Genomic DNA, 14,424 nt, shown 5'->3' with positions numbered 1-14,424 from the left:
AACTACCCGATCTTAGCAAAGAGTTCGAAGTGGTGACCAATGCGAGCTCTCTTGCCTTGGGATGTGTAATCATGTGAAAAGAACATCCAATAGCATATTCCTCCAAAAATTTGAAGACTCACGAGAGAAATTATTCTACTCATGATGACCTAGAATTACTTGCAATTCTCCATGCTCTTAAGTTATGGAGACATTATCTACTCAAGAAGAAATTCTCACTGGTAACAAACTATAAAAGTCTTAAATGGAACTTCACTCAACCAGATCTAAATATGAGGCAACGTCGGTGGATTGAAGTCTTGCAAGAGTATGATTTTGAGATCAAATTTAGACCGGGCAAAGAGAATATAGTTACAGATGCATTAAGCTGCAAATCATTTCTCAATACACTTATCTCTAAAGATCCTCCTAGAGCTCAAACACTAACTACAATGATATCAATGCCTAGCAATCCCATCATCGAGCTAGCCAAGGAGAAGGCGAATAATGATCCCAAATATCAACAAATGCTAAAGGAAATTCAAAATAAAAAATAAAATTCTAAGCTTAAGACAAAGTATCTTAACTTCTCTGTTGAGAAAGGACTTGTCTACATCAAGACAAGATTATGTATTTCTTCAAGTCAATAACTTAAGAAGAAGATACTATGGGAAGCTCATGATTCCCCATTTTCAGAACATCCTGACTATACCAAAACTCTCAATGCAATTAGAAAGAGCTATCATTGGAAGAAGCTCAAAAGTGATGTATACTTAAATACGTAACCGAATGCTTGAGTTGCCAACAAATAAAAGCCAAATGAGTTAAGCTAGGAGGAAAGCTACAACCACTTGATATTCCTCAGATGAAATGGGAATTCGTTAGTATGGATTTTGTAGTTGGATTACCCTCGGTTCAAGGAGGATACAACTTAATCACGTAATTGTGGACATGATGACTAAGATTACCCACTTTATTCCGATCAAAACCAACTACAAGGCCTCGGATATTACCAGATTATTTGTCAAAGAAATATTTAGACTTCATGGACTACCAAAGAGAATTATCAGTGAGCGATCAAGATTCTCTATTCACTTCGTATTTTTGAAAGGGATTATTTAAAGCTCTCGGTACACGGCCTTGTTTTAGTACAGCTTATTACCCTTAAACTAATGGGAAGTCAGAGCATGTAAATCAGGTCATTGAATACATACTTAGGGCATATTGTTGCAAAGAATCTAGACGGTGGATACAATATCTACCTTTGATGGAATTTTCTTACAATGCTACCTATCATCAAAGCATTCACATGACCCCATTTCAAGCTTTATATGGGCAAGAATGCCTAACTTCGCTAAACTTCTCCGACCCTACCTTGAAGGTTGAAGCTTCTAAGAATATGCTTAAAGAGATGGACGAACAATCCCTCGCCTTCTTCGATCTTGCCATCAAATTTTGGAGAGAAGATTTAAGGACGTGCTTTAAGCCCCTCGCCTACATTGAAGTTCCAACATCGCGAGTCGCTATGGAGATTAGCTTGAGTTGAGCTTAAAGCTTCTTGCCTATTTTTTAAGATCAACAACAAATTCCCGTCCCTGCGGTGAGCAACTTCACAAACCCCCGTACGAATTCCGTACAGCATCTCACTCCATACCAAGAGAGGGAGACGAGAGCAATCTTGATGAGAATTAGACGCCAATTGGGAAAAAGGAGACTCTATTCCGCAAGACAAAAAGACATCATTCCATTCAACCTAAGTAAGGGGATACGCTAAAGGTCTCTCATCCTCTTTTACTCTAATCCGAGAAGAGAAGACACTAAAGAACTCTATCCTATTCGAGCATACCTCTACTCTCGTCCATATTCTGTCTACTAGAGAGAGAGAGATCATGCCTATTCTCTCGCTCTTGCTCTATACCAAAGAAAGAACTACTCTTGTTCTTACCGTTGCTTGCCAAGGTGAAAGAGTGCAAAGTATTACTCTCCACAAAGCAAGAAGAACCATCTACGAGGCCTACATCATTGAATCTCGCAATAACCATCATCATCATCATAAGTTTTACACCTTTGCTAGCCAGTAGTGCTGCCGTGTTCTTTTCTACGAATCATATTTCTATCATGGCCCCAAAGAAAAAGAATTCAAAAGTGAAAATCATGAATGACTCTATTAATGTGAAAGCAACAATTGGAGTTGCGAGCACGAGAGTCACTAATGGAGTCACGGGCGTGGATAACAACCCTTTACCAATTTCGATACCACATGTTTTTTTCTCCTAAATCTTTATATTCAAATTCAATAGAAATAAGGTAATATCATTTTATAAGCTAGAAATTGTTAGGGGAACTATGAAAACCTAAAACTATAAGAGAAATTATAAAAAAAATTAATGTTAACCCCATAGAAAAAAAGACTAGTGAATTCAAGACGAATTTACTAAGAACGAAACCCTGAAGAAACTAGCTAAGGACATAGTTTTAATTTAGAAGCTCTGATAAAATATTTTAAAGACCGAAAATATCTCTAAGTTGAAAAAATAAACTTAAGACAAAAAAACTTGGTTACAAGAACTGGAAAGTTAAGAGACTCCAAAATCTAAATACCATTAGTTAAATTCCAAAGGAAAGAGTTCATTATGTGAAACTCAAGTGTCGATTGCTACTAGATTAATCATCACTTGAAAGTTGTATGATTGATTAAAGTCATAACTGCTTGAAAACATCAATCTTGTTTGTGATGTTTTAGATTAGATCCTAACTGATTTAAGTATTGAAACAGATAAAAATTGAAAAGCCCTATATCTCCCCCAAGGATAGGTGTTAAATCCCTATACCAAGAGAGGATGTTTTTACCGCCACGAAAGCATGGACCAACTTCGATAGCGAGAGATCTCCCAACAAAGATCGTATTAAGTAAAAGGTGGTTAGGGTGTCGGGGAAACTCTGGCTAGTAAATCCTTTTCGCACCTAAGAACTACTTGGTCCCTTGTATGGCCTGAGGTCTACTTGGAACACCTATAAACACTAGCTATAGGTGGATTTGATCTTAGTAACATGCAGATGCGCCGGATGAGATAGCATGTGAAATTGTAAATTTTCTCTTAAATGGACGAGAAAACACACATTATGAAATATAATCAATGAATTCGTTTTATTCTAATTACATGTTAATGAATAAATTACGTGAACGAACGACTGTGCATAAAGAGATTTTAATTAATAAAGCTGATTTTATATGTTTCACATAATGTGATAGATAATTAGATAACTAAAAACTTCCATAGAGAAAAGCAAGTGAATGGATTTCCGACAAATCAAGTCCTATGGCAAGGTGATCTCGGTTACCCAAGAGGTTTCCCCAAAAACAAACGCTAAGAAGAAACTCTTGGAAGGGTTGATTCACTGACTCACCTAGGGTTTGGTCTCAAAACCCGAACTATAAATTATCTTGGAAGGGTTGATTTGCTGACTCACCTAGGATTTGGTCTCAAAACCCGAACTGTAAATTATCTTAGGGGAAAGATACGACAACTATGCTAGAGCACTATGAGGGATTTCATAAATCCTTAGTTTGCTACTGGAAGAAAGCGTTGTACTCCATAAACTAAGGGTAATGGCAGTCACTCCTTCCAAACAAGAAGCCTCTCAAAGGACACCTCCGAATGCAAGCTAGTTGATGATAGATAATTGTTAGGTCAATTAGAAACTTTCAGGTCAGTCCTTCGTGGATAACGACAGGACGCTTCCCTTGCGGGATAGACCTAGGGTTAACTAGCCGAACAAAATTCGATCATTCTGGTTAGAGTACGGATGGCAACAACTGAAAGGTAAACTGTAAGCAACTATTAAAACATTATCCGTCGCATAATCAAGGCGGGTACGTTACATCTGTCTTTACCCATGACAATAATTTATTGCAAAAGTTCGTAGAACAAATCATTTAATTGCAATTACCACTAATGCATCAAAAAGTTCAGAGTCCAAACTGTGCTTCATGCAGAGCAAAATAAAATGCCACAATTACTGAAAAGAAACCTAAGAATTGCCAGAAAGAAATATGATTAACTTTACCATATTAGTTTAAGAACCCTTACCAAATGCAATGATAATCAAATTGGGATAAGAAAGCCAACCAATTTGCCCAAAAAAAATCCAAGAATACCAGACTTAGCAGAGGATACTTAACTTAAGAGCCAGAAAACATAGAAAAGAAACCTGAGAATCCCAAGTTCAGTAAAACATATTTAGCTTTGCACTAGAAAAACTTAGGAAAGTGCTCTGTCTATTGTTTGAACTTGAGTCCCCTGATCATTATGTCTTATACAAGCCATGTCTATTTCAATTTCCCATGACTGTTTATTGAACAATGGCAAACAATGATTCAATGATGTACCACTTAGTGGACATTCATCAGAGACAGTTAGTACATGTGCAAAGAGCTCAGAGCTCAGTCTGTACAGATTATCAATATATACAGAATGTACAGAGTCACTTGTTTTGGGTTAATCTTATAGAGCTCTCAACTTTGCTGCATGTAGATAGCCAGTGTTTCTCGTTTTAAGGGACTTCGGTTACATCATGCTTGCATATTGGGCAAAGCTTAGAATGATTTAAGAACCACTCAGATCCACATGCCTCATGATAAGTATGGGTACAGGGCAACACCATAAGCATATCTCCATCTTTATACTCTACCTGACAAACAGTGCAGAGCCTGGAACAGAATCACACTGAAATTTAAAGATCCCTTACAATGATGACAAACCTGATATAATTCAGAACGAAATGAAACCCAAAGATATTATTCAACAGAGTAATAAGGCGAAATCTAACCTAACTGCATACTGAAATGACCAAAAGATCTTACACAACTGAAAAATGTACAAATCATGCAAATCATACTTACTCATCCGTATTTTCAGATGATGAAGTACAATGATCCTTCACATAAGTGTGCCCAATCAGCATATTAACAATGTCAGAAGAGGCTGTACATTTTACGTTCTCCAGCAAGACGAGACTCTGTATAGAGTAAAATGTTGGCAAAGTTACATCTCACGACCACAAAACAAGTGATATAATGGCAACAATTTTACAAGTAAGGCATAGGCAATATTAGAGCCACTTACACCTCCAGAAACAAGATATAATGAATCAATTGGCCCTCATACCTCATAGGACATGTCTGTTACTGCTTGTCCAGAAATGGCAGAGTTCACAGCCTGCCTCGAGCTGTCACTTACATTATCAGAAAGTGAAAGAGATATTGCTGCAGGATAAGCATCCCAGAAAAACACAAAAACAAAGTTCAGTGAAATCCCATCCTTAACCCACAAGCATTATTTTTACAGAAATCAATATCACTTTCAAGTAGATCTGTCACCCTTTCTTAGCATAAGCCTTTGTCAAATCATACCTCCTACATGAAAGAAAGGCTAATGATTATCACAAATTAAGGCTGTAAGGCTGCTTCTAATATGCCTTCAAGAGCTTTCAGTTGAATACCAAGAGCAACATCAAGGTCATCATCATCATCAATATTCTGATCATCAAAGAGAAGGCGCTCCTCCAACTGATCTCGGGCCACATTCCTGGCGGCTCGTCTTGACTGCCTTCTATTGGGAGGCCTAGGAGCAACCACAAATTCATACTCACTGTCAGGCATGAGGTGGCTCCAATGTTGCTGCTCTAGTCTCCTCTGCTCAGCAGCAGCCCTCCTCCTCCTCCCTGAATAACACAAATGAGCCACTCATCATCTTATTGGATCCTTTATACCACAATGAAAACGGGAAAACAGGCATAGCTTACCTTTACCAGCTGACCTGTCACTCCTGGCAGGTCGGATGCGAGAAGCTGATGGGACATCATCTGCAACAAGAAGGGCACTTCAGGAGGCGACATTGATCAGTTCCAGAGACAAATCCAGTTCAGCTTCAAGTTTTGTGGGCACAAATTGTGAGAGTGAGTTAAGCTTTCCCCACCCAGGTTCTGCATGGTTAGTTACCCACAACCTAGCTTGTAATGAAAGGATAAACTGATGTTCGAAGCCAATTCCCAGAGAGGGGATCCTTTCCCCAATTCCCACCCCACATGCAAACACAAGTCTGAAGGCGTCACACCACAAAACCAACACAAATTCACAAGAAATTTTGGACAAATTCCCACTATAATCCCCACATTGTGAATAACAGCCCCCTGCCCCCAACCCACCTAGCAAGGTATGTAATCCCTGCCAAGTCCGGTGCTGGGAGCCCCCTGCCCCCAACCCCACCTAGCTGGGTATGCAATCCCTCCCGAGCAGAAGCTCATAATATTGGACACTACATAGAAAATCTAGGGAAGGAGGCCCCTTCTCTCACATGGGAGAACGTCAAACTTTTCTTGTGAAACCAACAAATACCAAAAACGATTCAACAGATCTCAGAAAGCACTGTATCCAGACGCTGTCAATTCCCATCACTTAATTACGACTGTCATCACTTGATTAAGATGAAATTCAGACGCTGATCGGCACATCCCTACCCTGAAACTGACACATCCCGGCCATCAACCAAAACGGCCCCGACAAATTATGACACAGAAACACAATTAGATGTCATGGCGAAATTCGGATGAAAAGAGAAGATCTGGACGATTCAGATCTAGCAAATAAGCTAACTACCTTTGACAGAGGACTGGAGTTGTAAAAAACAATCTCTAATCTACTTAACTGTAACTAACAATCAGGATTACACGGCACACACACACAAAGGGATTAATTCACCGTTAGAATTGTTGCGAGCAGCCGGAACGGAGGAAGCAAGGACGGCAGAGTTGCTCATGGCACATAGAGGCAGAAGAAGAGAGCGAGCTGGAAGAGGAAGACGGGAGAATCCAAGAAAGTATCGTCCAAAAGCTTTTGAATTAATGGACGATATGTCTTTCCGCACTCTCTTCTCTCTCCCGTCTTTCGGAAACAGGACACGGGAACAGGAAGAGGCAGTGAAAGCTTATTAGGCCAGAGAGAGAGAGAGAGAGACGGTAGACCTACTTTTCTCGAAAGTGTTGAAAGAGAGAGAGAGAGAGAGAGAGAGAGAGTACACACGGGAAGAGTCCAGCCATGCATATGCTACTGCCACGCTGTCGGTTGTGAGACATCGGACGGTTTTCCTTTTATTCTGCAATTTTCTTAATTCTCACATTTTCTTGTTTTTTAATTACTTTAAAGAACTCTGTTAGCATCTTGGAATCTCCTTTGGTTCGGTTCCCTGCGCATATTCGGCGGTTACTCTTTCCCTACGCCCTCTCCCTCTCTCAAATTTTGAAAATCAGTTTACATCTTGCCGCCGACGAATTAACCTTTCGAGATTTTTCATTAAGCGATGTAAGAGCCCCGTCCCACCTACACATCACAGGGTTAAGGTCCAAGGGGTTGCTTCTGAAATACGAGTGGCTCTTTGGTCCCACCTACTCGCTCTAGAAAGGTTTTTCTAACCGGTGAAAGAGAGCCCATAGCTAGTGTGTCAGCACCTCGAATCTGATCTATTCAAAGGAATGCAACCAATCCTCTATTAAGGTAAAAGACTTGGCAAAAAAGGTCATCCTAGATGCCTACCAATGTCCATCGCTTCAATAAGGAGGTGCTAGTAATTTTCAAGGGCCAGTACCTCAAAGGCATGGATGTAACATTCAAATTCAACACAATACTCAAAAGTGAAGGCTCTATTGATCACATTTACTATGGAGGTAAGGGTTTCTTTTTAATTGTATTTGATTAAAGGGAAGCATGCAACAAATGTTATCACAAGGCATATATTTCTAGGGCCTCGACCTTGTATACACCATGCCATGGTAATCAATGGAGACAGGAAAAGACTCCCTCAAGAAGGAACACTTGATAAGGGTCAAGATACCAAAGCTTCCAGCTTACCTTTGAAAAAGGATTGGCAAGCCTCTTTACATCCCTCCTCCAACTACCCTTTTCAGGAATAGGATTTGCCTTATATGGAACATTGAGGAGGCTAAACCAAAGTATTTAGGTGTGGATGTTGCCTATGTCAATGAGCTTGTTAACTGCAAAAAGAAAAGGGGCCTACGAATTTTTGAAAAAGAAATGGAATTTATGTTATCATTTTGTTGAGACTTGGGCTCCTATCCATGCGATTTGCAACAACTAGTTGATGTTTTGAAGTTATCATTTCTATTAGTCAAATTCTAGTTAAGAATGAGGTCTAGGAATATGAATAGATGCCATGAGCAATTAGAAAGACCACAAAAGGGGCAAGATGCCCAAGGGACGTGGGGAAACCCTAACCCTCGATTTCTTGTATAAAAAGGATGAGAACTAATGGAACGTGCTACTCATATGTGTGCAAACTTTGTCTTCTTGATTTCTTTGCATGTTATATTCTCTTCTTCATCTTGTCGTGGTGAGCACCTTCACAAGCAAGAGCACATGAGTTGAGAGTGTTAGAAGGTGAGAGACGTGGAGGGAGAAACCATCTTTTTCTCCCTAAACTCCTTGCAAGTATCTCTTCTCCATCATGGTAAGAAGGAAGTGACATCAAAGGAAAAGGAGTGTGTGCCTGGATCAAGAACAAGAAAAGCAAACATGCAAACTACAAGGAAGGAGGTAAGTATATGTACACATGTTCTCCCAACTCCTATGGAAACATCATGTGAGTAGGCTAGGTGAGAGCTAGTCATGGATTGGGTATGTTGAGCTCTTGAAATAATAAGAGTGTGTCCAATGGTTCCAATGCCAAGCTTGTAAAGTGTGACATTTTGGTTCCATTGTTGGGTACAATGTCATCGATGATGAAGTTGTTCATGCATGTCAAAACCATGGAATAGGATAGCATACTTGTGTGTATAGTCTTAAACATGGGTATTTCATAGGTCATAGCCATAGATTCTATGTTTTAAAAAATCATTGTCCATTCTATTTGACAAATAACAAATGAGTTGGAACATCATTATGGTAATATTAACAAGCTTGAGGGAAGAATTATCAAAGATAATTGGAAGAAGATACACTTAATTATGTAAGGGTTACATAATGTCTAACATTTCCACCACAAGAACTGAATATTAGACTTTGTGAGATAGATAAGAGGGAGATAGAGGGTTAGGGTGCTTTAGATTGATTTTCTCCTCTAAAGAAATAGAAAATTGTAAAAAAAGAGAGAAAAACATGAAATAATAGAAAAAAAGTATATGCAGCATGTATTGTTTTTATCTCCATCATAGAAGGCACCCTTTTCAAGTGCTATGCATTAGGATTGTTTACACAACCTTCATCTCCTACATTAGAGCAATCATCATCTTTGGAGGAGTAGTAGGAGAAGCATCAAGATCATCATCACCTTCTTTAGAAGGAGGGTACCTTATCTTCACATTGATATCCATGTTTGATTCCAAGCTACCCACATTGGTACAAAAAAAGCCACCCTTGCTCACATTTGCTCATCATCATCATCATCATCATCATTCCCTACAACAAAGAGTAGCAACACAAATAGACCATCTTCATCAATAAAAGCACCAAGGTGATCACCTCAAGCATCAAGCTTAAAGACACTTGCTATCCATGCTACAATTTTGGCTACCCACATTGGCATAAAATAGGTTGCCCCTACTCATGCTTCTATCTACAGTTCATCATCATCATCTTTTACATCAAAAGCAACAACAAATTAATCCCCTACACCAATATAAGCACCATCATGATCATCTTCAGCATCTTGAGGATCCTTGATCTCCATTCTACTGTCTAAACACATCCATGATTCCTGGCTACTCTTGCTATCAAAATTTCACACCAAAGCATCTCCATCCTCTACTACACATCAATTATCTGTTAGAAGAATGAGAGAGAGATAGTGGCAACAAAGAGCAGACAGCTCTCAATGAGATTCCTCATATTATTCATCACACATATTGACTAACTCACTCAATACATGAACTAGGTCTAAGTGACTAACCACTAACTAACTATGGTTAAGTCAAGTACCAACTTATTGAAGACACACACACATGTTAGGTAGCCACATACATAATTGTCACGTCAGATAGTGGTAGGTGGGTAGGTGAGCTTGATTATCACAACACTCCCCCTTAAGCTCAAGTCACTTCATGTATCCCAAGAAAAGAATCTAAAACGAGTGAACTTCTCACTACCTGTTGAGTGTTGAAATGACTTGTTTTTTGGCTGATTTTTGTTGTTTTTGAGAGCTGAATGGTTGATTTTATGGGATGATTGATTGATTTGGAAGTGGTTTGAGAGTGTTTTGGATGATATTGATTGTGTTTTGGAAGATCATGATGTTTGTTGATGTTTCTGTGATGTTCTGATAGGTTCTGAATGGTTCTGTATACCTTTTGTTTTGTTCTGTTTTGGTCTGTTTTTGTTCTGATTGTCTTCTGTAAGGAGGGATGGAGTATTGATTGATGAAGAATGAGATATTGTGAAAGCTTATTGAATGGTTTGTGAGAGTTTTGAATGATTTGAGAGTGAGTTATGTAGTTCTGATGACCTTCTGTAACCTTCTGTAGGTCTTCTGTAGAGCTTCTGTTTCTGTACTGTTCTGTTCTGTTTCTGTACTGTAACTGTTCTGGTACTGTTCTGTAGACTGTTCTGTGGAATGTATGTGTGATTTTGGAAAAGTTTTCTAGCCTTGGAAAGAGGTGAATACAAGTGCAAAAGAGCTGAAGGAAGTGGAAGAAGTAGCTGCTGAAGACTCAAGTGAAGACTAGAGTGAAGTGACAGTAGTGAGCTATGAAGAGACACTGTAGTGGCTATGGTGACCCTTCATATCAGACATACCTCTTGGGAGGGGTATCCACGACCTAAGAGTGATTATTGAGAGTAATTTTTGAGAGATTGTAGTGAGGATATGATGTATGATTGATGGAGTGTGTGAGAGAGAGTCAGAGATAGCCAATTCTACTCAAACAAAGTGATTGTATATGAGAGATTGAGAGAGAAGACTATGAAGATATTGAAGATGAATACTATGTGATGTATTTCCATTCAAAGATGGTGTATTCCTTTGTTTTCTTTGGTCTATTGATGGATTTTGTGAAGATATTGAAGAATATGGTTGATTCTATTAAAAACCGTGGGAGATTTACATGATGCTGCATGAAGATTTGTTGTGCCTGGTGTTCTTTTCTTCATTATGATCATATGAAATATGATAAACAAGCTTGTTGATGTTACAAGATAGATTTTCTTGCAAGAGAATTCCCTTTTCCTTGGTGTTCCTCTCGGGGCTCCATGTTTTTGGTGCGCAGCCGGGGAAACTTGCCATCAACAAGCACCAAAAGAGGCTGAAAATGAAGGAATTGGCATTGCCAAGAAGAGAAGAATTCAATGGATGTTTGTAAAGTTCCTTCTTCCATTGAAGAGTTGGAATTTCTCATAATCAAAGCCATTTTCCACAAGAAGTTCATCCCACAATGGCGGAAACACATCACCATCATGATGCATGCTCTATGTGGTGGACAGTTTCCTCTTCCTATTGAAGCAGCAGAAACTTGCATCTTGGTGACAAATTGTTTGGGAACAAACTGAAGAGCAAAAACAGAGAGAATGAACATCCATGGAAGATTTGGCATTCATTGAGAAGTTTCCAGACAACATCAAGTGGGAGATTGTGAAGAAGCTTCAGGAGTCTTGGTCTGTAGAGGTTCACAAAGACAAGAAGGAAAAGAGTTGGAATTTGTTCGTGGATGCTCAACAGCAAGATACATGGGATGCTTGGTGTACTGATAATCTTCTGTTTGTTCAATTAGCAACCCACTGGAAGTTGGTAGACAGAGTGTTTTTCACAACATACACTATTGAAACCATTAGAAGCTGGCATTACTATGATGATGGCACCACCACAATGCTCAGACGTATGCATTTTGACACCTTCAGAACCGAATACCTTCCTCTGTGCAGCGGCATGAAAGCAGAATTCAGGGACGTTGAAAAGAAAGAAGTAGAAGAAATGTTGGCAAGAGAGTCCTCCAGAGACTGAAGCCTTCTGTTAACCCTCTGTGGAGCACTAACAACATAGTGGAGTCAACCCCCTGATGAATGACGCGATAAAAAGGCAAGCGTTAGAACGAGTCCAGAGGTACGTAAGAAGAGAGAAAGCAAGAATCAAAGCTGAGAGCTCGCTCGCAGCAGAAGCTGCCTTGGACGCCCTTGCGGAACTCTTTACAGAAGTCCCAATGGCACATCAAGCCCTTCCTCCTCCTGCTGGAGGTCCACTTCCAAGCCAGATCTGTCCTGGAAATATTGATGACAGACCAGCGAATGTAGTCCCATTGCCAGTTTTTAAGGGAGAGTACAATGAAGACCCCGATCTTCATGTAGCAGAGTTTATGGTAGCGTGTGTGGCTAACAATGCCAGAACCCCTGAGCATTGGTTAGCGATATTTCCCGCCACTTTCAAGGGCGCGGCGTTTCAGTGGTATGAGAGACAAGCAGCAGGAACTTTTGGCACATGGGACGACCTGAAGTTGGCCTTCCTCACTAAATTCAGGCGTGAAGGTTTTGAAGAGCGGATGAGAGAGGAATTTATGAACCTAAGTCAGTCCTCTGGAGAAAGAGTGGAAGCCTATGTCTCACGAATGGAATCCATCCTGAAGAGATGGACTAACCATAATCTAGATGATGGCATTCAGAAGGGAGTGTTTCTCAGAGGATTACAACCAGAAGTCCGTAAGTTTGTGGAGCTACAAAGACCAGCCACACTGCAAGCTGCAACAGAAGGTGCAAGACTGTACGATGAAGTGGAAGCTAGATTAGCAATGAATACAGGAAGAGGAGTCCTACCTCCTCTGGTGCCAGGAATGATGTACCCACCAAATGCAGTCCCAGGGACTGTTCCCTATCCCTACCAACAAATGCCCCCGGTATCACAGTACAGTGCACCAAATCCACAGTGGCCACAATCCATGCCTCAAATGATGGTTCAACCACAACAACCATGGTCTCAACCAATTTCCTCAATGACAAGTCAACAGCAACAGTGGAATCCTACCAACTGGAGCCAACAGCCAACAGTTCAAACAGGAGCTCTGAATCAGAACCAGAATAGAGACCCCTCTGTACCAGCCCAACCCGTTTATGCAGTAATTACAGAGACTCCTCAAAACCCTCCTGCCAGTACGTCAGGAGGAGAAAGCTTGAAGGATTATTTATCCAATTCAGTTGCAAACATAAAAAAGGAGTTGATGGATGTGATTACAGAACAACTACAGACGTTGAAAGTGAATACCGCTAGCATATCCAACGTTGCAGGATCAGGAAGAGATGTGATGCGGTCAAATACTTGGTGTGGTAAGTGTCATCAGGCAGGTCATTTAGCCACTGAATGTACACGGAAACCAACCATCCCTGGAGCCTTCTGTTCCTACTGTTTGCGGAAGAATCATACAGAGGACATTTGCTCTCTGAAGGAGATGCATGATAGGAGAAGAAAGGAAGAAGATGCGAGATTTAACTTGCTGGAATCCAAAATGACAACACAAGACATTGGACCCAAGCCTAGAGAGTTTGGTCCTAATTTCGGACCCAGAAGATTTCCCTCTCAAAGTTACAGAGGAAGACAGTCTGGCGGTGGTCAGAGATCAGAAGTGGAGTGTTACAGATGCGGAGAAAAGGGACACATTTCACCAAATTGTCCAAATCCTCGAAGGTCAGTGGATTACAAGCCCTTATGCAGTTGATGCAAAGGAGAAGGCCACACTGCAAAAGACTGTCCAAGCCCAGCCCCAGCGAAAAACAGTGCTACTGATAGTCCGTCCAAGGCCCAAGAGCCTACCTCCAATTTGGTAGAATTGGAAGTTGCTGCTATCACGCGTGCAAAGCAGAAGGAACCACCTACCCAGAAAGAAAATAACCCTCCTGTCAGAACAGTGAAGTTTAATCTTCCACCAGAAGAACAGAACAGAACAGAGCCTAACAGTGCCGTACAGAGCCCTACAGAGCCACAGAGAGTTACAGAGACAGTTACAGAGACATGACCAGAGGTCCAGGATACAGAAGAGGAGGAAGTGCCACAAGTGGCAGAAGAAGCTCCTGTAATGCCTATGTTGGAAGAAAAAGGGAAAATGAAAATGGGTGTTACCCCATTCCCTAACCGGTTAGAGAAGCCAGTGGATCCTATTAAGGAATACGATCTAGTTAGAGATCTAGATACCTTTAAACCAAACCTCACATTCCGACAATTATTGATGTTGTCTCCTAGTTGCCGGAAAAGATTCAAAAGTATATTGACAAGAAGACGTGGTTTAAGGATTGCTCCCTCAACAGTGACAAAGTCCAACAAGGCTCCAGAGCCTGTAAAAGAAGTGGATGTGGCTAATGCTTTCCTAGATCCGGGTACCCCAGAGACTGGCGTGTGGATAGAAGGCTGCTTCATTGCAAATGCACTGATTGATGGAGGTTCATCAGTAAACATTATGACGGAT

General features: G+C 40.5%; 1 protein-coding gene across 1 annotated transcript; it reads right to left on the bottom strand.

The window, feature by feature from the left end:
• Positions 1 to 4,232: 4,232 nt before the first annotated feature.
• On the bottom strand, positions 4,233 to 6,992 carry LOC148038929 (uncharacterized). The gene is made up of 6 exons (XM_087674806.1): positions 6,740 to 6,992; positions 5,785 to 5,844; positions 5,482 to 5,703; positions 5,148 to 5,245; positions 4,883 to 4,998; positions 4,233 to 4,690 (listed from the first exon to the last, which is right to left on the bottom strand). The coding sequence occupies exons 1-6, from the start codon at positions 6,795 to 6,797 to the stop codon at positions 4,534 to 4,536; spliced, it is 711 nt and encodes a 236-aa protein (XP_087530932.1). The 5' UTR covers positions 6,798 to 6,992; the 3' UTR covers positions 4,233 to 4,533.
• Between the last annotated feature and the right edge of the window lie 7,432 nt (positions 6,993 to 14,424).

Source organism: Lygodium microphyllum, chromosome 3, assembly GCF_053477565.2.
Source record: "Lygodium microphyllum isolate KBCC chromosome 3, Lygodium_microphyllum_v1.1.10, whole genome shotgun sequence".
Taxonomy (NCBI): domain Eukaryota; kingdom Viridiplantae; phylum Streptophyta; class Polypodiopsida; order Schizaeales; family Lygodiaceae; genus Lygodium; species Lygodium microphyllum.
This window is presented reverse-complemented; position numbering and strand designations above follow the sequence as displayed.

Excerpts from the sequence above, each read along its gene's own strand:
- LOC148038929 (XM_087674806.1), bottom strand. The coding sequence starts at position 6,797 with ATGAGCAACTCTGCCGTCCTTGCTTCCTCCGTTCCGGCTGCTCGCAAC. Across the intron at positions 5,845-6,739 it reads TGCTCGCAACAATTCTAACG|ATGATGTCCCATCAGCTTCT; the intron begins GTGAATTAATCC and ends TTCTTGTTGCAG. Across the intron at positions 4,999-5,147 it reads TAACAGACATGTCCTATGAG|AGTCTCGTCTTGCTGGAGAA; the intron begins GTATGAGGGCCA and ends TACTCTATACAG.